At 37.8% G+C, this 23697-nt stretch overlaps 1 protein-coding gene across 4 annotated transcripts in view; it reads left to right on the top strand.

Moving 5' to 3' along the window:
* Positions 1-14521, top strand: part of LOC126199027 (serine/threonine-protein phosphatase 6 regulatory ankyrin repeat subunit A-like) — an 84613-nt gene extending 70092 nt beyond the window's left edge. For 2 of the 4 annotated variants that reach the window (XM_049935725.1, XM_049935727.1), the window contains 2 exons: positions 4996-5361; positions 11181-14521. In XM_049935725.1, the coding sequence (XP_049791682.1) occupies positions 4996-5361; positions 11181-13602 (2788 nt within the window). In that variant the 3' untranslated portion in view covers positions 13603-14521. The remainder of the gene's footprint in view (positions 1-4995; positions 5362-11180) is intronic. The other 2 variants (XM_049935729.1, XM_049935728.1) reach the window with 2 other exon arrangements.
* The last annotated feature ends 9176 nt before the right edge of the window (positions 14522-23697 follow it).

The following is a 23697-nucleotide window of genomic DNA, read 5'->3' as shown; positions in this document are numbered from 1 at the left end:
CAAAACTAAATTATAAGAATGAAAGTAAGATCCAAACAGTAAAGTCAGCGTATAGAACTCTCAATTGTGGAGTTCCCCAAGGAAGTATACTTGGACCATTCTTGTTTATAGTATATATTAATGACATAACACAGCCACAAAACTCCAAACTAGTGAACTATGCTGATGATACATATTTTATTAGCTGGGGCTGTAGAGCAGGCAGCATTCCAAAGCAACAAAGAGAACTTTGAAATGATCACAGAATATCTAACAGTGAATAAGCTTACACTGAATAAGGACAAGACTGTAGTAATAAAGTTCTTGCTACATTTTAATAATACTCATACTCAATCACTTTCTACAGTTGAAACTTCTGACAAACATAAGTTTTTAGGCCTATTGATTTATGAACATCTCACCTGGAAAGAGCATATCGGCTCCACCTGTAAAAAGGTTTCTAGTAATATTTACTTACTAAAATGTGTTGCAAATAAAGTAGCTCCCCTTGTCCTTAAACAAGTGTATTATAGGTTAATACACTCACATCTGCAATATGGGATCGAGGTCTGGGGTGGAGCACCCACTGTCTATATGGATCGCATTTTCAGACTTCAAAAGAGAGCAGTTAGGATAATTGCTAATATAGGCAAACGCCAGTCCTATAGGGACTATTTCAAAAATTATAAATTATTGACTGTTTACTCATTGCATGTATTTAAGACCATAATGTTTGTAAAAGAGAACATGGATAATAGTATAAAGAACAGTGACACCCATAATTACAATATTCGAGCCAAAAGTGACTATCTTAGGATACGGACTAACAAGAAAGCTACAGACCACAGTCCATATGTAACTGGGAGACAATTCTATAATAAGTTGCCAAAAAATAGAAAACAACCCAAAGGCAATCTTTTCAAGGGCAAGTTGAAAAATGTTAGTAGAAAAATGTTAATAGAAAGATGTTTATACTCATTAAAAGAATTCTGAGCTGCAGTACTGTTAGTTTATCCGTTTAGATACTGCAGTATATTAGTGGTGGTATTGTTATTATTGGCTAACTGATGTATATAATCATTATATGTATGGAGTGATATACAATGTGCTACTTGATGTGTATATTCATTCTTGGAATGAAATGATATTGATATAATTGTACAAAAAATGACTATGTCCAAGACTGTAAAGTTAACATGGACAAATAAACATTATTATTATTGTTGTTATTATTGTTATTATTATTATTATTATTATTGTTATTATTATTATTATTAACTGGTACAAAGGGACATAGCCTGCTGTTGTGCAGTTTTTAGTGGTTTGTCAATGTGGATGTAGAAGTCTCATATCTTGATGTTTTTGAAATATCATTCTGAAATGTAATTTTAGAAATGATAGTGCCAAATTATTTGAGACATCCAACAGTTAAAATTAAATGGTTCCTTCCCACTGTATTCACACACAGAAAATTTTGATGGCCAGTTCTGATGATACAATACACATTTTTTATAGATAGATGAATCACATTTCTTCCATAAGCATGTCCACAATACAATAACTTGGCTTTAATTCAGTGACACTCTGTTCTTTGGATATTTCAATAAAAACTTGATGCAGTAGCAATATATCATCTTAATATACAGTGCATGTTATTGTCGTTTAGACATTTGACAACATAATTAAATTGTCCAGTAAGTAGGTTTCATCGCACAGTCACATTTCTATTTTGTAAGATTACTATTGCATCTGTGATTTTAAGATGCACAGATATTATTCCACCAGAACAGATTTTCAGAGCTATAATTCCACTCTAACCACCATAGTTGTTACTTCTGAGCTTTCAGACTGCAGACTTTTAGATACATAGATGCTAACAATATGACTGGAGCCCTCAGACTATTTCTTATTGACCAAAATAACTGTTCTGTGAACTAATGCGACCAGCGGACTTTAACACAGACCGACACAATTGTGTTATATGATTGATTTCCAGTCGCATACTCAAGATTCTGGAGTGAGGTGGGCTATTTAAAGATTGGCGTATGGATATTTATTAGTCTCAGAAACTACATAATGTGTTGAAGATTGGCTTAGTTAGATTTTGCTATTTTAGATGCACTATGACTGAACTGAAAAATGTTGAAGGTTAGTAAGTTATAAAAGTATGTAGAAATCTTATGCTTCCACCTTGGGAATACGCTAATTGCAAGTATGGAATCCATCTTTAAATTTATTTTTTGTGATATCAAATTATCAAAGTCATTGATTACTGATCTATTTAATTAGTGAGGTATGTAATCTAGATAGAAAAAATATAGTGACAAAAATATGATGTCAAAGTTTATAATCCAACAATCACAGAGGTAAAATTGGCACTTGAAACTATACAACATGTGAACTGCAATTTTAATTATCTTGGAAGTTAATTAGTGTCATAATTTAAAGTATTTTCTCAGAAAGAGTGGAATGACTGCTTCTGAATGAATGGTAAAAATACTTCTTATTCTGTCAATTTGCGCAAAATGTTTTCCTCATTATATATTGTAGTAAAACTCTGTTAGCTACAACTTCCAATTAACTGAGCTTCTAGTAAAATTAATTGCATAACTGAATTCAGCAAGTTCAATATAACCATCTGAATAAAAAATTTAAATGGAACTTCAACTAAATAACACTTTCAGAAATGTTCATGTACAACTATATTAAAATGAGTACTAAGTTCAGGGAAAATATTGGTCATTTGTGGAAGTAAAAGTATTAACAGTTGAAGGATACCAACTAGTTGTGTCTCGAGATATTGAATGAAATGTGTTTGACTGATTCGAGAGCACTGCATGAAGCTTTCAGTGACACTTTATGAGAATATTGTCAAAACACCTTTCACAAAGCCTAAAGAAATTCTGTTCATGTGTGAAAGCTGTTAGTGGCACCAAAGCAGGTGTCCAGGCACTTTCGAGTGAGACAGGAAATGAAACGGAAGGTAGCAAAGCAATAGCATAAATGCTGACCTGTTTTCCAACATTCCTTTACAAAGGTACATGTGGGAATATTGCCCAGATTTAATTCTTGTGTCACTGAAAAGATACGTAAAATATATATTACTGTCAGTGGCTTTGAGAAACAGCTGAAATCATTAAAAATGAACAATGCTCCAGGGCTTGATGTAACATGTACTGGATTCTACAGTGAACTCAAGCTGACTCAGCCTTTCTTTAAATTATAATCTATCATGCTGGAGGTGACCGGGGGAAATACAGGGGGCAAACAGCTATTTATAGTTTGTACAGAAACCAAATGGCAGTTATAAGAGTTGAAGGGCACAAAAAAGAAGCAGTGGTTGGGAAGGGAGTGAGACAAGGTTGTAGCCTATCTCTGATGTTATTCAATCTGTACTCTGAGCAAGCAGTAAGCAAATAAAAGAAAAATTTGGCATAGGAATTAAAATCCAGGGAGAAGGAATAAAAACCTTAAAGTTTGCCGATGACATTGTAATTCTGTCAGAGCAATGGACTTGGAAGAGCAGTTGAATGGAATGGACTGTGTCTTGAAAGAAGGATATAAATGAACATCAACAAAAGCAAAACAAGGATGCCTAGGGAATTAGAATAGGAAATGAGACACTTTAAGTAATAGATGAGTTTTGCTATCTGGGCAGCAAAATAATTGATGATTGTCATAGTAGAGACAATATAAAATGTAGACTGATGATAACAAGAAAAGCATTTCTGAAGAAGAGAAATTTATTAACATCGAGTATAGATTTAAGTGTCAGTAAGTCTTTCTTGGAAGGTATTTGTATGGAGTGTAGCCACATATGCAAGTGAAAGATGGGTGATAAACAGTTTGGACAAGAAGAGAATGGAAGCTTTGAAATGTGGTGCTACAGAAGAATGCTGAAGATTTGATGGGTAGCTCACGTAACTAATGAGGACATACTGAATAGAATTGGGGAAAAAGAGTAATTTGTGGTGGCACAACTTGACTAGAAGAAGGGATCTGTTGATAGGACATGTTCTGAGGCATCAAGCAATCACCAATTTAGTATTGGAGGGAAGCGTGGATGCTAAAAATTGTAGAGGGAAACCAAGAGATGAATACACTAAGCAGATTCAGAAGGATGTAAGTTGCAGTAGTTAGTTGGAGATGAAGAGGCTTGCACAGGATAGAGTAGCATGGAGAGCTGCATCAAACTAGTCTTTGGACTAAAACAGTAACAGGGCTCTCAGAACAGAAAATCATCCCAGTAGCTGGGAGAAAGCACAGGTCACACCCTTCTATAAGAAAGGTAGCAAAAATTACCTATAAAACTACCATCCAGTGTCCTTAAAACTCATTTGCTGTAGAGTCTTAGAACATATTCTGAGCTCAAATGTAATGATGTATCTTGAACAGAACGACCTCCAATGTGACAACTAACATGGACTCCAAAAACATAGATCATGTGGAATTCAACTATCACTTTCCTCACATGACACACTGAAAGCCATAAATCAAGACATCAAGTAGATGCTGTATTCCTCAATTTCCTAAAAAACACTTGTCTCAGCAAGACATCATTGCTTATTATCAAAATTATAATCATATGTGGTATCAGTCAGTATTTTTGACTTGAGTGAAGATTTTTTGGTAGGGAGGACACAGTAAGTTATCTCTGATCTAGAGTCATTAACAGATCTAGAATTACATGCTGGCTGAATGGAGTCAGTCAACTATAGCACCATTAGTTATGATGCATCAAGATGCTCACTGTTTCTGACTGTAATACTTGTCTTATTGTGTTAAACTTCTAACATAATATTATACACCTTAATGAGTAGTTTGACATTGTTGCCTCCACACTGCAACTGGTATGTTACCAAGATAACATTTTAGTAATATAGATTCTTCTGGAGCCTTATGATACTCTTCTTTTATTAAAGAATGTGCGAGCAATATTCCCTCACAACTGAAATACTTCACAAAAATGAAATAAATTCTGTATGAGATAAGTAATACATAGACTTTCATTTGCAGGGCTGCACACCGTGATCTAGATGTGGACAGACATTTAACACGTGGGCGAACAGCGCGTGAGGCGCTGCAAGCGGAGCTGCCAGATGTGTGTCTGAGACTGATCACTCATGGTAAAAACTTTCCTGCCAGCAAGAAGCGTCTACTTGAGGCAGTGGATCTGGGTGACTTTTCCCTTTATCAGCGACTGCTAAGGCGAGAAGCTGCGAAAGATGGGTTTGATGCTGATTTCTGGTTCGAGAAGCCATATAATACTAGACTTCTTGAACGAGCCTGTGGCCTCAGAGACTCAAAACTTGCTGCAGAATTTGTCAGAGTCACTCTTGATGCTGGTGCACATCCATCTTCTGTTAATCTCTGTAGCAGAAGGTAAGAAAATTAATAATAAAACAACTAGATAATGATAAGAGTACAGCAACATAGACTGAAACTATAGTCATGCAATTGCAAGGGTTGGAGATAATGACTGAAGGAAAACTTGAAAGTAACACATGTAGTTATTACTTGGATTTATCTTTGCACAGTGTAAATTACCCATCCTGGTACTGTGGTAGTGAGGTGACAGTTTTTTCCACTTTTCTCCCCCCCCCCCTTCTGCCCCCCCTTCTGCCCCCCCTTCTGCCCGCCCTTCTGCCCGCCCTTCTGCCCGCCCTTCTGCCCGCCCTTCTGCCCGCCCTTCTGCCCCCCCTTCTGCCCCCCCTTCTGCCCGCCCTTCTGCCCGCCCTTCTGCCCCCCCTTCTCCCCCCCTTCTGCCGCCCCTTCTCCCCCCCTTCTGCCGCCCCTTCTCCCCCCCTTCTGCCGCCCCTTCTCCCCCCCCCTTCTGCCCCCCCCTTCTGCCCCCCCTTCTGCCCCCCCTTCTGCTCCACCCCGTCTGCCCACCCCCCCCGTCTGCCCACCCCCCCCGTCTGCCCACCCCCCCCGTCTGCCCACCCCCCCGTCTGCCCCCCCCGTCTGCCCACCCCCCCCCCGTCTGCCCACCCCCCCCCGTCTGCCTACCCCCCCCCGTCTGCCCACCCCCCCCCCGGTCTGCCCACCCCCCCCCGGTCTGCCCACCCCCCCCCGGTCTGCCCACCCCCCCCCGGTCTGCCCACCCCCCCACCCCCCCTCCCGGTCTTGCTAGGTGAAATGAAGGAAAATTTGTTACTGTGGAAAAAATACATTTCCAGAGTAGTATGACATCTCCCTTACTTTATGAATGCATATGATTTATTTACCAGTGCATTAATATAATTACTTATATATTTGCACCTGGAGTGGATGTAAGTAAGGGCGATGCACAGCAAAGTATTTTTGTTGTACTTTCCTTCTAATTAAAACTCCAGGTCATACAATTTGCAGAGGTTTATTTGTTGATGATAACATTAAGACTTGACTACAAAGTGGACCCCTAGGCGAACTGACGCTGCATTGCCGTGTTTGCTTATATATATATTCCAAACAATGAGTGTTCATTACTTCAATTATTACACCATCGTGAAATTAAGTTAGAATTAAAAGTTACAAATATACAAAAGGTTGACAATCAGATTACTTACAGCATAAAATATTAGTTCATTACAGATGAGTTTTAGGTTAAAAATGGTAAAATTTAAGATTGAAAATTAAATGACTTTTTCACAATAATGCATTTCATTAATTTAATAAATACAAATCAATTATTGATCAGAAAATATTGCTAACATCTATGTAATATATACACAAGTTCTTTGACCTTTTTAATGGCTAATAACTTTGAAATATGCATCCAAACACAATTAATGGAGTTAATTACATGTTATAGCAATGATCAATTAATTAATTTAGTAATGGTAATAATTCTGGTTTACAAATTTGAGTTTGAAATTACATATCACTCAAAATTACATGAATTTAAATTTGGTTCTGCTTTTTGATCGATTTACAATAACGTTTTCTAAACTGAACTTTCGAGATCTAACTGCAGTTAATTAACGAAAGTAATAAAGATGCTAACATTTATAACTACTTATAATCAAATGAATAACATACTGATTATTATGGTTCTGAGTAAATATTGATGGCTCATAGTGATTATTATGTTGCATATTTACATATTATTCACTTAATCGTAAATTTTGTTTAAATATCATTCATAGTATTATATAGTACAATTACATAACAGAAAAAGGTGACATATTGGCATGATTTTTATTCTTTGTGTAACAGAAAGTACCGATACCTGGCTACAGATTCTGGGTATTGAATATTATAGTAATGCTGGGGGGGGGGGGCGGGCGGGCGGGCGGGCGGGCGGGCGGGCAGAGGGTGGTATGTTACAGTAGGATGGCTTACCTAGGCCAGACCACATGCACCATGGTAGAATACTGCACTGAATGTCAGTTTGCACTCACATTTTGCAACCAAGCAAGTCTGCTATTGCCAGGCATGGTATCTCCACTAGACTTTCAATGGATTATGATAAAACGATAATTTTGTCCACACCAATGTCTTTTTGAGACTCCATTATTCAAGAATCCATGGAAATACAAATATTGGAAAATCTAATGAACTGTGACAGCTGCAGAATGGATGCAATCCCATCTTCTCCATGATTTGCTCGAATCAAAGACAATAGAGTGCATTGATGGTCATGGCAGGCAGTAATGCAGAGGACAACTAATTTCCACAGTTCCACCAGCAAAAGCGCTACTGCCAGGAAATTTGGTCGCTCTGTCAACATGATTTTGATGCATGTGCAAAATACTCGGAGCACACTATATATTGCAGAAAGGAGGACATCCCCGCCAATCTTTTGTGGACTACCTGAGGATGATTGGCAGATGCCCAATCGAAATGTTGTGGGTGTAATTGATGGTAACTAGCTAGAAGCCCAAACTTTTTTCATAATTATCCTTTAAAATTACCACTCATTCGAAGATGCAGCAAGAAACGCAATGTTTACAGTATCCTCATGTTTAAAATATCTGCAGTTGATGATGTAGCTCAAATGTGCTTCACTCGGCAAATGTGTGGTCTATCCAGACATCACTGCACTTGCTAATCATTGCTAGTCACTGTTATAATTTTTTAGTTTCATGTCAGGTTACAGCTAGGACCACTGATTGCAACCTGTGATATGTCTCGGAAACAGTTTAGTTGTTACACATCTTACTTCAGTCCCAACATTATGGTGTTACAACTGTTATTGCACAAAATGTCAGTCCATGTCAAGAAATTAGTTCTGTTACCACAAAGTCACAGTCTGTACTGTTCTCATAAAACATTCAACTTGATATAATTGTCTCTTTTGTCCCAATAAGTAACTTTCACCATTTTAGTTTGTGATACAATAAGTTATAAAACAACACTATAAGCTGTGTTTTTATAGTGTTTGCAGTTAGCTCTTTTTCAGCAAAATCTGTCCCCTTGGCAGACAGCTTGCTGCACTGCCCACATATTTTGCCTTAAAGTTCACTTTGGGATGACTGTCAAAAATGTGAGAATACATTAAAATTTAAGATTTTAAATCTGCAATCACATTGAACAGTTTGTGCTGTACACACACTGAATGCCATTACACAATAACCATGCGACCTGGCTAATTGCATATCATATTTTCAAGTTTAATTTTTTGAATGTTAATCCATGATGTGAAGCAATCTAATACATTTAGTTTTTATCTTAATTGTCCACAGTTTGTACTGAAATTGTATGCATAACACCAATAAAAAGCCTCAAAACAGTGGCCACAAACACATCAATTCCTTGGTCATGCACGTGATGTGACAATTGGTATCCTACATGCTCTTCAGACACCACTGATGGCGTTTCATCTACCGACGCCCCGATACATTCATAAAGGTCAACTTGTCTCACTTAGTATCACACATATTACAATGTTTCAGTGTTTTACAATTTTAGTTGAAATGATAATATTACATTTATGTAAAACTTCATCTGTAAAGAAACCTATTAAATGTGCAAGAGGAGAAATTACCAACAGCAATTCCTTAAACTCTCAATTGCAAAATGAATCTAAAACTGACACTACTGCAAATTCTCCTTGTGCACAATCAAAAGTCAAAGGGAATTGAAAAAAAAAATGTATTGTATTAGTATCTACACAAAATGTGGCTAATTTGAAGAAGGAAAAAAAATATCAGAAAAGTTAAGAAATGTTGAGCATTATTTCATTCATATTGTTATATAATTATCGGTAATACCTACTGACTCAAAATATTTAGATGAGTTATAGTAGTAGTGGTTGAGGCACTCTTACTTTTTTGTGTTATCTGGGGATTTCTAACTTTCTGTTTGCCAAAATGTAAAAAATCTATTCTGAACAAAAGGTAGGGATGCATAGTCCACATTGCTATTATGGCCTTCTGAGGACTGGTCTGATGTAGCTCTCCACACCAGTCTGTCCTGTGCAGGCCTCTTCTCTTAACAGCTTATTATCTAGGTTTCACTTCCATACAAAGCTACACTCCAGTCAAATACCATGAGAAAAAACATCTAGATTAGATTAGATTCAGTTTTCATTCCAAAGGCCCAAAAGTGAGAGGATTCTCTTGGGTGTGGAACATGTCAGAAAGTATAATATAATATAAAAAAAAAAACATAACATTTGAATGTAATACTTACTACCCTGATAATCTGTCAGAAGATTGTCAAAATTGGTGAATACATTACAGTAAACTGGAACTGCTAATATTTACAGAATTAATATACTGTCAGAATGAAACATTGTTATGTACTTTTTATAAATTTATCATACACAACATACCTAATCTTGACTGTTGTGACCAAGTGCAGTCAAAACTGAAATCTAACACATTTTTATTTAAGCTGGTCTAACATTTCCTGTTAAGTTATCCATCTATAGACTACAAGAAGTTTCCTATCAAAAAGTCTTTCAAACTTTGTGTAAACTGTGCTTTTAATGATCACTGGCATTTTGTTGAAAATGTGTGTTCCTGAATATTGGATCCCTTTTTGGACCAAGGTAAGTGATTTTAGGTCTTTATGTAGATTGTTCTTATTCCTAATATTGATACTATATATTGAACTATTGGTTGGAATTAGAGCTATATTACTTGCAACAAATTTCATTAATGAATACACATACTGAGAAGCAGTGGTTAAAACACGATGTTCCTTGAACAAATTTCTACATGATGTTCTTGAGTTTACACCACAAATGATTCTTATTACACACTCTTGCACACTAAAAACTTTTGCTCTGTTTCATGAGTTACCCCAGAATATGATCCCATATGCAGAGCTCTGCGAGACATTCACCTGCACCCACCCACCCACCCACCTACTAACATAATTACTTCTCTCTCCCTATTTTTTTTTATTGTTGATCGAGCTGATGCCATTTAAATTTTCAGCCTTCTCACTTTTGCTAGTAAGTGTCACCCAGCTAGAAGGCATTCTTTACTTATTATAACTGTCTTAGTCCTCACTTGGGCTGGTGGTGGAGGGGTTTGACAGGTCAGATATGGGTGGGATTTCTCTCACCACAGATGAGGCACGGACATCCCTCATCTGTTCTGAGCTATGTGCCAACCCAGTCAATATACTTTTAGGTCTCTTTAAATTATTTCTCTCATCAATACTGCTTTCAGTGCCTCAATTTTACCATTCTTATGCACTCTCATATGATTAACCCACTAGAAAAAATACATTTTAGAGATAGATAAAGATTACAAAATAAGTGTTACAGAGAAATAAATATTGCAAAATATATGTTTACAATAAAAATATTCGGTATTACAAATACAAATTTGGGCATACATTTGCAATTTACAATACAAGAAATGTTAAACACTGTAGTTCAGGAACTCTTCTAATGTATAAAATGATCCTTGCAATAGGAACTGCCTGAAGGTTTTTTTAAACAGGAGATCATCTACCAAACACCAGGTAGGAATATCAACAATGTCAGAAAATACAGATTGCTACTTACTGTAAAGAAGACACATTAAGGCACAGACAGGCACAATTAAATTAAGATACTTGGATAAGCTTTCAGTCACAGTCTTCATCAGTAAAAAAAACACACACACACACACACACACACACTATTCACACACAAACTAGCAAGCACACCTTGTGTGTGTGTGTGTGTGTGTGTGTGTGTGTGTGTGTGTGTGTGTGTGTGTGTACATTGTTAAAAGTATAAAACTGTATTAGTGAACTTAAAATTTTACTTTAATTTTCAGGACTCCAATGCATGTAGCAGCTGCAGCAGGCAACTGGGCAGCACTTAAGCTACTTGTTGAACATCCACTTGCTGAAGTTAATGTGAGGGATGGTAATGGACAGACACCTCTCCACATCGCCGCATTTTGTTTGAATTCTGAACATACGCATGATTGTTTAGAATTACTGTTGAATGTGGGTAACATTGATGTGAATGCAAAGGATGACTTTGGGAGGACACCTGCTGATGTTGCAGGATGTGATGCTGCTGTAGTAATGATAGAAGAAAAAGGTGGAATCAAAAGTGGAATGTCTCCACCTGTTCGGCTTTCCAGTCGAAGAGGTCCCACTCACTTGATAAAACCTGCAATTCAGTTCATGCGTAATGCAGGTGGTGATGTTGCTCCACTTGATAGTACTATTTTGTTTGATGGTGAAGGTGAAGACATTTGGCCCAAGCCCATACCTGAGAAGAAGATACTTTTTGACTTTATGATCCAAAGGAGGTATGCAGAATTTGAAGAGATGTTTGAAAAAATGTCTCTTGAAGAAAACTTTCTGAAATGTGATGAATGTGGTTACACATTCCTGCAGTATGCTTGTGAAAGAGGTCTTCATGATTTTGCAAAGAAACTTCTCGAAAAGGTAGATCCAAATGAAACACATGAAAAAAATATGAGAACACCTCTTATGTTAGCCTGTCTCCAGAATGACTCTCACATGGTTCATATATTGTTAAATACTAAAGTTATCAAAGGAGTAGATACAAATATTTCTGATCATAAACAAAATACTGCCCTACACTATGCTGCTAAAAATGAAAATATGGACATCATATTTGAATTATTAGGTCATGGTGCTGACATACTTGCAAAAAATATGTTTGGGAAGTATCCCTTATCTGTTGAAGAAATGGAGAGGTTGCTAGATAAGAGCATAGAAGTTAGAGATAATATGTTGCCAAGCAATGATGATTTTGTTCTAATCTTCAATTATAAAATGTTGATATCTCAACAAAACCAAAAAAATTGTTTGAAAGGCTGTAACAGCAGTCTAATCCAAAGCAGCCCATCAAAAGCAGAAAGTAAAAATGGAAAATCAGTTTTACTTGGACCCAGGTCTCAAGTAAACTATTCTGAAATGAACTTCTTACACTCACTTAGCAGCTCATGTGAATATGCACCACTCTTAAAGCATCCACTTATCACTAGTTTTTTGAGAATTAAAGATGACTGTATGAGACCATTCCTGTCCTTGAACCTCATACTCTGTGTTGTTTTTGTTATTACGTTAAATGTATATATTATAATTGAAGTTGGTAAACTGAATGAAAATTCCACACTGGTGCATTCTATTCAAATGTGCTTTTGTGCAGCTGCATTTATATGTACCATACTCATGTTACTCAGAGAAACTGCACAGCTTGTTTTAAAAACAAATTTGTATACTAAAAATTGTGAAAATCTGTTTGATCTGTGTCTGATACTCACAGCAGCACTTATTCTTCTTCATTGTCCTCTTGGTGCATTTACTCAGTGGGCCTTTACTATTGCTATTCTGCTGTCGTGGCGAGATCTTTTTATTGTGACTGGCCGACACTACAAATTTTCAACTAATGTACAAATGTTAAAGGCTGTATCATTAAACTACCTACAGTTTTTAAAGTCTTACATATTCATAATTTTTGCTTTCTGTCTCAGCTTCTATGTAATATTCTCACAATCTACCAATCAGCCTACGACAAATTCTCAAGGTAATAATACTGCAGATATTTTTAATCAAACACAAACTGGTGGTGAAGGAACTGAAGCCATCAATTTCTTTGAAAATCCATTAAAAACATTGTTAAAAACTGTCATTATGATGACAGGAGAATTTGAAGCTAGCAATCTTCCTTTCCTGACAGACATTTGGCTTACTTCAGTTGTATTTTTGCTTTTCTTATTTTTTCTACATGTTGTATTACTAAATCTTTTGACAGCTCTTGCTGTCTCTGATGAACAGCATATAAGGGGAAATGCAGAGATTTTGAGTTTAATGTCTCAAATACAACTCTTGTATGAAATTGAAAATATTGCACTTAGTTTATATACATTATTTAAAAACTGTAAATGTATTTCAAAACGTTTTCAGAATTTGTTGCTGTTTTCAGGAAAATCATTAGAGGAAGCTTGCTTGTTTACTTGGCCCAATAAAGGGACACAAGCAAGGATTTCAGGAGAACACGGGGATATTGTAAAAAGATTTAATTCAAAAATAGTAAATGAAGCTAAAAGCATTGTGACAAACCACAGATTATTTTCCCTAGAGAATGGAGGTGACACAGATGGCTTGTCAGCATTGATACAGCACATAGAACAAATACAAACTAACGTAAAGCTGCTTTTAGAGGAACAACATGTAAAAAGTGGTAAAAATATGGACCAGAGATCAAACATATAAAAATGAGTAACACTTCAATTATGAATACTTGAAAATTACTTAAGTTAGATTCATAGACACTCTAACTATTAAGTTTATTATTGTATCATTATGGAGGTACACTTGTTATGAGAAAGTTCTGCTTAAGCAGCTTTAAATATTTTCGCAAAAGAAAACACAAGTTTTTGTAGCGAGAAAGGGTTTCTTCTATGAATTCATAAAATGTGTGTTTTTGTGTACCTAAAAAGTTACTCCATACAAATGTTGAATCTTGTTGTTTTATGCAAAAAAAATTGTAATTTTATAGAAGAAATGGATAATGTTTGAATCTCAGATACCTGAAGTTATTGGCAGCTTGTAATTTGTATTTAGAGGTTGTGTACTAATCTGACTTTAGATAAAATTCTATTTTTATAAAAATAATATAAATTAAATAGTTATTATGTGAAATAAATATTGTTTGTTACTTAAATTTTTCATCAATATGTGTAATATCTACTGATTAGACACAGTGGCATTTTCCCAGTGCAATAGCCATCCAATACAATTCTTCAGATTAGTTATTACAAGGTTGCACAGTTGCAAAATATAATACTAAGCCTAAACATAAGCAAAATTAACTACTTTTTTAAAATCTATTTAAACTCAAATACTGAAAGCAAAGGATGGTTAACAGTTTATAATGAGTGTCTCACGTAATTTATTGGTTGTTACAACTACAAGCATTTTGAAATAACTTGCCAACTTAAGTGAGTGTGAACACAATGTGCTGCCCAGTATGGTTAATGTCCAGTAAGATGCATAATTAAACAATTTACATAGTCAAAATGTTTGGTTTGCACTTTCAAAGTACAAACTAACCTCATGACCACCTCATATGCTGCTGCAGGAAGTTGTCAGTAATTGCCACTAAAAACATTTATGTGAATATTGTCTCCCCATAGTGGTGGTGCACACGCGAGCACCCACCCACCCACCCACCCACCCACCCAAAGTTGAATTAGGAAAATGGGGCAAAGTTCAAAAGAGTCACCCAGAAACCCGAATCAGGGGAGACTTTCCGGACAGGATTTCAACCCTTCTGCCGGAAGGAGCAGCCAATGGCTCCAAAAGCCTGTATACCAAAAACCTTCTTTTTTTTTTTAATGTGTGTTCTTCTGCCACCAATTGATCAGTAGATTTTTTATCTGCCCAATTACTTTATATTGTCAAAAATTTATTACCTTCATTGACACAGAATTATGTTTCTTCAGAAACATATACCACTGATTTCATAATTTATGTAGTCTCAAATCATGTTCTGTATGTCTTGCACCTTTAGGAATAAAGAATAAGACTGAATGAAGAACTAAATTAAAATATAGAACATTTGTTATAACTTGCTGTGTTCAATATCATAAGCTATTATTCTGTCTGTTTACATTATCAAGAAAGAGCATTATTAAAACAGCAGTAAATGAACATAAAAATTGTTAAAATTCTTGAAAAGATGAGTGGGTTTCCATATATACTATTTTCAGCTGCTGCTGCTCATTACCTACCATTGAATACCACAAACTTACAGAAATATACAAATAACCATGATTACTCACCTTTTGTGCCTTTCTATCTTTACCACCTTCCTTCCGGGCGAAAGTAACACACTCGAAACCCAACACGGTAACCATCCTGTTGTTGGGGTGTGGTAGCCCCTCTGACCATGCAGGGATCACACTATTGGTGCTTAGGCTGGCAACTCACTGCATATGCCAAGGAGTACATGCCCATCATGGCTGGGACACAAGGACTCCAGGCAGTCATTATATCTATGTTTACACTGCAAATCACTGTGAGGTGCATGGCAGAGGGTATGTCCTATTGTACCAATTGTTAGGGTTTCTTCCCATTCCATTTGCATATGGAGTACAAGAAGAATGATTGAATGCCTTTGTGAGTCCAGTAATTGTTCTAATCTTATCCTCACAATCCCTATGTGAGGAATAAATAGGGGCCTGTAGTATATTCCTAGAATAACTGTTTAAAGACTATACATAAATTAATATTTTTTTCTTTTAGTTGTCTCATGGTTTTATCTAGTGCTCTTATGAAAAAACATACTGATATGTTTAAACCAAATGGTAAGACTAAAAACTGGTAACATCCTCCACCAAACAAAAATGCTGTACACTTTCTCAAATCCTTTGCAAGAGCTGTGTGTCTGTAGCCAGCTTTTTAAGTTCCATGTTGCTTACATACTTAGCTCCAGTAAATCTAGTTAATAATTCATCAATTATGGACGCCTGTTTCTTTTGATCTCCACTGTTTTATCCATGTTTTGTGCATCTAATATGAAACAGACTGACCCATCTGTTTTTTACCACTACTAATGGAATGTTATATCAGCTTTCCAGAATTTCAATAATTTTCCATTCTCTCAACTGAATGTCATACTGCTTCTTTTAAAGTTATGGGTATTGGATAAGGTCTAATATAAAATTGTATGTGAGGTTTTGTTTTTAGCTTGCACTCAAAATTTTTAATAATTCTTGGTCATATAGAGAAAGCATTGTTATGTTTACTTAATATTGTTCCTATTGCACTCTCTTCACTTGTTCCTGGGAATGTAGACTTATTAACTATTTCATTTAAATCTTCCTGAACACTATTGCTATTTGTTACCATTTGTTTATCAGGAACATTGTCTAATAGTAAGGCTTCAGCTATAAATTTTATTTCTAACAAATGTAATATATTTGGTTTTAACTGTCAGTGAATTTTTCCTATGTCATATGGAAAAGTCACAGTACCTCATCAAAGTTAAATAATTTATTTTCTGTTAGCTATAAATGCCTAACAGAATCAGGGCATTGAACCCGACTACTGAGTACATTGGGTATTCCAGTGTGTAATCCTGAACACTGAAGTTACTCAATAATTCTTCTCCAATTGGTTTACCAGTCATTCCCATGATCCCTATTGCTTTTATTCCAGTTATCAGTAACTGGAGCAAATTGTTCATTAAATCATTCAATTCTAGGAACCACTTATCAATAATACAAACCATGTTTCCTGAACTGAGAATAAGATGAACTGGTGTATTTTGTAGTAAACCATGAACTTCCAGTTTAAAATACATATTTGTTTTGTAATTCGATTCTTCTAAAAGTTTTGCACAGTCGTCTCTATTTTTATTTTTAGCAGGAGGAGAATGAAATTTTTTCTGAACATACTTGGAACATTTAGCTGTAAGTTGGTATATAAAGTATTTTCTTTTACCTACAGGCGAGTCATCATTGACTGTGAAATAGATGCCAGGTAGCGTCAACGGTTGGTGATGGCGTTCCTCTTAGAGACGTCATTACCCAGGATGAAACTTTTTTTTTTCATCATCCGAACCTGAGAGTAACTCCCTATCCATGGAGTGGCGGCATCCAGGTTCCCCTCGGAAGAAGAAAAAAAGACTTTCACAAACAGCAGGCCGAAAGGTGATGGCCTCCTTGTTCTGGGATCAGTGTGGTGTCATTTTCATTGACTTTTTGGAACCTGGCTCTACAATTAACCAGGACCATTAGTGTTTTTCATTAGACAAGCTGCAACATGCCATCAACACCCACAGACTCAGGGTCAGCTCATCAGACTACACCCTGACAATGCCAAACCCCATACAGCCCTTATGATGCAGGAGAAAATCAGGAAAATGGGTTGGAAAATTGTTCCTCATCCTCCCTATAGTCAGGACTTGGCTCCTGCACGGTAAAACATTTGATAGTGAGAAAGACCTTATTTCCCGTGTCAAGTGAAGTGCATTTACATCATGGAAGCAATGTTGGGCCAGATGCGTCACAGCTGATGGAGGCCATATTGAGTAGGCTCAATGTATAGCTAAATGTTCCAAGTATGTTCACAAAAAAATTTCATTCTCATCATCATCATCATCATCATCATCATTTAAGACTGATTATGCCTTTCAGCGTTCAGTCTGGAGCATAGCCCGCCTTATACAGTTCCTCCATGATCCTCTATTCAGTGCTAACATTGGTGCCTCTTCTGATGTTAAACCTATTGCTTCAAAATCATTCTTAACCGAATCCAGGAACCTTCTCCTTGGTCTGCCCCGACTCCTCCTACCCTCTACTGCTGAACCCATGAGTCTCTTGGGTAACCTTGCTTCTCCCATGCGTGTAACATGACCCCACCATCTAAGCCTGTTCACCCTGACTGCTACATCTATAGAGTTCATTCCCAGTTTTTCTTTGATTTCCTCATTGTGGACACCCTCCTGCCATTGTTCCCATCTACTAGTACCTGCAATCATCCTAGCTACTTTCATATCCGTAACCTCAACCTTGTTGATAAGATAACCTGAATCCACCCAGCTTTCGCTCCCATACAACAAAGTTGGTCGAAAGATTGAACGGTGCACAGATAACTTAGTCTAGGTACTGACTTCCTTCTTGCAGAAGAGAGTAGATCGTAGCTGAGCGCTCACTGCATTAGCTTTGCTACACCTCGCTTCCAGTTCTTTCACTATGTTGCCATCCTGTGAGAATATGCATCCTAAGTACTTGAAACTGTCCACCTGTTCTAACTTTGTTCCTCCTATTTGGCACTCAATCCGTTGATATTTCTTTCCCACTGACATTACTTTCGTTTTGGAGATGCTAATCTTCATACCATAGTCCTTACATTTCTGATCTAGCTCTGAAATATTACTTTGCAAACTTTCAATCGAATCTGCCATCACAACTAAGTCATCCGCATATGCAAGACTGCTTATTTTGTGTTCACATATCTTAATCTCACCCAGCCAGTCTACTGTTTTCAACATATGATCCATAAATAATATGAACAACAGTGGAGACAGGTTGCAGCCTTGTCTTACCCCTGAAACTACTCTGAACCATGAACTCAATTTACCGTCAACTCTAACTGCTGCCTGACTATCCATGTAAAGACCTTTAATTGCTTGCAAAAGTTTGCCTCCTATTCCATAATCTTGTAGAACAGACAATAACTTCCTCCTAGGAACCCGGTCATATGCCTTTTCTAGATCTATAAAGCATACATACAATTCCCTGTTCCACTCATAACACTTCTCCATTATTTGCCGTAAGCTAAAGATCTGGTCCTGACAACCTCTAAGAGGCCTAAACCCACACTGATTTTCATCCAATTGGTCCTCAACTAATACTCGCACTTTCCTTTCAACAATACCTGCGAAGATTTTACCCACAACGCTGATTAAAGAGATACCTCTGTAGTTGTTACAATCTTTTCTGTTTCCATGTTTAAAGATTGGTGTGATTACTGCTTTTGTCCAGTCTGATGGAACCTGTTCCGACTCCCAGGCCATTTCAATTATCCTGTGTAGCCATTTAAGACCTGACATTCCACTGTATTTGATGAGTTCCGACTTAATTTCATCCACCCCAGCCGCTTTATTGCACTGCAATCTATTGACCATTTTTTCCACTTCCTCAAATGTGATCCTATTTCCATCATCATTCCTGTCCCATTCTACCTCGAAATCTGAAACATTACTGATCGCATTTTCACCTACATTGAGCAACTCTTCAAAATATTCCCTCCATCTGCCCAAGGCATCCACAGGATTCACCAGCAGTTTTCCTGACCTGTCCAAAATACTTGTCATTTCCTTCTTACCTCCCTTTCGAAGACTGCTAATTACACTCCAGAATGGTTTTCCAGCAGCTTGACCCATAGTCTCCAACCTGTTTCCAAAGTCTTCCCACGATTTCTTCTTCGATGCTGCAATTATCTGTTTGGCTTTGTTTCTTTCTTCAACATAACTTTCTCTGTCTACCTGGGTTCTGGTATGTAGCCATTTTTGATACGCCTTCTTCTTCCTTTTACAGGCTGCCTTGACTGTATCATTCCACCAAGCTGTTTGCTTCATCCTACTTTTACACACTACTGTTCCAAGACATTCTTTAGCCACTTCTATTACTGTGTCCCTGTACCTTGTCCATTCCTTTTCCAATGACTGTAATTGACTACATTCAACTAACTGGTACCTTTCTGAGATTGCTGTTATGTACTTGTGCCTGATTTCCTTATCCTGAAGTTTCTCCACTCTTATCCTCCTACATATGGACCTGACTTCCTGCACTTTCGGCCTCACAATCCCAATTTCACTGCAGATTAAATAATGATCAGTGTCATCAAAGAATCCCCTGAATACACGTGTGTCCCTCACAGCCTTCCTGAATTCCTGATCTGTTATTATATAGTCAATGACAGATCTGGTTCCCCTGCCTTCCCAAGTATACCGGTGAAAGTTCTTATGTTTAAAAAAGGAGTTTGTGATTACTAAGCCCATACTGGCACAGAAATCCAAGAGTTGTTTCCCGTTCCTGTTGGCCTCCATATCCTCTCCAAATTTACCCATAACCTTTTCATACCCTTCTGTTCGATTTCCAATCCTGGCGTTAAAATCGCCCATGAGCAGAACACTGTCCTTGTCCTTTACTCTAACAACTACATCACTGAGTGCCTCATAAAAACTATCCATCTTATCTTGCTCTGTCCCTTCACAATGCGAAATACTGACACAATCCTAATTTTCTTGCTAGACACTGTCAAATCTATCCACATCAGTCGTTCGTTTACATACCTTATTGCGACTACGCTGGGTTCCATTTCTTTCCTGATGTAAAGCCCTACACCCCATTGTGCTATTCCTGCTTTGACTCCTGAGAGGTAGACCTTGTATTCTCCCACTTCCTCTTCTTTCTCACCCCTTACCCGAATGTCACTAACAGCTAAAACGTCCAGCCCCATCTTACTTGCAGCCTCTGCCAGCTCTACCTTCTTCCCAGAGTAGCCCCCATTGATATTAATAGCTCCCCATCTCATTACCATTTGTTTGCCAAGTCGTATCTTAGGAGTCCCTGGTTTGTCAGTTAGAGGTGGGACTCCGTCACCTCCAAAGGTCCGAGGCATTTTGCTCTGATTATTGCCAGCATCATGTCTCCTCCTGCAAAAAATAAAAAAATTAGAGCCGACTGTGCAAAATTTTTTGAATGCCCTTTGTAATTCACTATTTTTATTAAATTTCACAAGCATATGGTTGCTTGTACGTGGCTCATTGGTGCATGAGCAAGACATAGTCAGACTATTGCTCATTGAGGCATTTGTCAGATGGCTGCCATGCAACTAACGGGTTTGCAGAGTGTAGCTACAGATGCAGATGTCTACTGTAAAATGGTGGTGAGTTCATCTGAGGCCTCCAGCATGCATAGATTATCATTGTCTACCATGGGGGGCAGAGGAGCGAGTTGGCACATGGTGTACAGATGATATTGGACCAGGTGTTGAGGTGACCATCTGTTGTTGTTGTTGTTGTTGTTGTTGTTGTTGTTGTGGTCTTCAATCCAGAGACTGGTTTGATGCAGCTCTCCATGCTACTCTATCCTACGCAAGCTGCTTCCTCTCCCAGTACCTACTGCAACCTACATCCTTCTGAATCTGTTTAGTGTATTCATCTCTTGGTCTCCCTCTACGATTTTTACCCTCTGCACTGCCCTCCAATACTAAATTGGTGATCCCTTGATGCCTCAGAATATCTCCTACCAACCAATCCCTTCTAGTCTAGTTATACCACAAATTTCTCTTCTCCCCAATTCCATTTAATACCTCCTCATTAGTTGTGTGATCTACCCATCTAATCTTCAGCATTCTTCTGTAGCATCACATTTTGAAAGCTTCTATTCTCTTTTTGTCTAAACTATTTATCGTCCACTTTTCACTTCCATACACGGCTACGCTCCATACAAATACTTTCAGAAAAGACTTTCTGACACTTAAATCTATACTCGATGTTAACAAATTTCTCTTCTTCAGAAACACTTTCCTTGCCATTGCCAGTCTACATTTTATATCCTCTCTACTTCAACAATCATCATTTATTACCGAGCGAGGTGGCGCAGTGGTTAGACACTGGACTCGCATTCGGGAGGACAACGGTTCAATCCCCATCCTGATTTAGGTTTTCCGTGATTTCCCTAAATCACTCCAGGCAAATGCTGGGATGGTTCCTCTGAAAGGGCACGGCCGAATTCCTTCCCCATCCTTCCCTAATCCGATGAGACCGATGACCTCGCTGTCTGGTCTCCTTCCCCCGAAACCAACCAACCAACCAACCAACCAACCAACCATCATTTATTTTGCTCCCCAAATAGCAAAACTCCTTTACTACTTTAAGTGTCTCATTTCCTAATCTAATACCCTCAGCATCACCCGATTTAATTCGACTACATTCCATTATCCTCATTTTGCTTTTGTTGATGTTCATCTTATATGCTCCTTGCAAGACACTGTCCATTCTGTTCACCTGCTCTTCCAGGTCCTTTGCTGTCTCTGACAGAATTGCAATGTCATTGGCAAACCTCAAAGTTTTTATTTCTTCTCCATGGATTTTAATTCCTACTCCAAATTTTTCTTTTGTTTCCTTTACTGATTGAACAACATCGGGGATAGGCTACAACCCTGTCTCACTCCCTTCCCAACCACTGCTTCCCCTTCATGTCCCTCGACTCTTATAACTGCCATCTGGTTTCTGTACAATTTGTAAATAGCCTCTGCTCCCTGTATTTTACCCCTGCCACATTCCGAATTTGAAAGAGAGTATTCCAGTCAACATTGTCAAAAGCTTTCTCTAAGTCTACAAATGCTAGAAACATAGGTTTGCCTTTCCTTAATCTAGTTTCTAAGATAACTCATAGGGTCAGTATTGCCTCATGTGTTCCAACATTTCTACGGAATCTAAACTGATCTTCCCCGAGGTCGGCTTCTACTAGCTTTTCCATTTGTCTGTAAAGAATTCATGTTAGTATTTTCCAGCTGTGGCTTATTAAATTGATAGTTTGGTAATTTTCACATCTGTCAACCCCTGCTTTCTTTGGGATTGGAATTATTATATTCTTCTTGACGTCTGAGGGTATTTCACCTGTCACATACATATTGACCACCAGATGGTAGAGTTTTGTCAGGACTGGCTCTCCCAAGGCTATCAGTAGTTCTAATGGAATGTTGTCTACTCCTGGGGCCTTGTTTCGACTTAGGTCTTTCAGTGCTCTGTCAAACTCTTCACGCAGTATCGTATCTCCCATTTCATCTTCATCTACATCCTCTTCCATTTCTATAATATTGTCCTCAAGTACATTGCCCTTGTATAGACCCTCTATATACTCCTTCCACCTTTCTGCCTTCCCTTCTTTGCTTAGAACTGGGTTTCCATCTGAGCTCTTGATATTCATGTAAGTGGTTCTCTTTTCTCCAAAGGTCTCTTTAATTTTCCTGTAGGCAGTATCTATCTTACCCCTAGTGAGATAAGCCTCTACATCCTTACATTTGTCCTCTAGCCATCCCTGCTTAGCCATTTTGCACTTCCTGTCGATCTCATTTTTGAGACGTTTGTATTCCTTTTTGGCTGCTTCATTTACTGCATTTTTATATTTTCTCCTTTCATCAATTAAATTCAATATTTCTTCTGTTACCCAAGGATTTCTACTAGCCCTCGTCTTTTTACCTACTTGATCCTCTGCTGCCTTCACTACTTCATCCCTCAAAGTTACCCATTCTTCCAGAATGAGATTTTCACTCTGTAGCGGAGTGTGCGCTGATATGAAACTTCCTGGCAGATTAAAACTGTGTGCCCGACCGAGACTTTCAGGAGTGCTAGTTCTGCAAGGTTCGCAGGAGAGCTTCTGTAAAGTTTGGAAGGTAGGAGGCGAGGTACTGGCAGAAGTGAAGCTGTGAGTACCGGGCGGGAGTCGTGCTTCGGTAGCTCAGTTGGTAGAGCACTTGCCTGCGAAAGGCAAAGGTCCCGAGTTCGAGTCTCGGTCGGGCACACAGTTTTAATCCGCCAGGAAGTTTTCTACCCATTCCTCGTGTACTGTATTTCTTTCCTCCATTCCTGCCATTTGTTCCCTTACGCTCTCCCTGAAACTCTGTACAACCTCTGGTTTAGTCAGTTTATCCAGCTCCCATCTCCTTAAATTCCCACCTTTTTGCAGTTTCTTCAGTTTTAATCTACAGTTCATAACCAATAGATTGTGGTCAGTCCACATCTGCCCCTGGAAATGTTTTACAATTTAAAACCTGGTTCCTAAATCT

This window comes from Schistocerca nitens, chromosome 8 (genome assembly GCF_023898315.1).
Source record: "Schistocerca nitens isolate TAMUIC-IGC-003100 chromosome 8, iqSchNite1.1, whole genome shotgun sequence".
Taxonomy (NCBI): Eukaryota; Metazoa; Arthropoda; class Insecta; order Orthoptera; family Acrididae; genus Schistocerca; species Schistocerca nitens.
The sequence above is the reverse complement of the archived record's forward strand: the minus strand, read 5'-3'. Positions and strand labels throughout refer to the sequence as shown.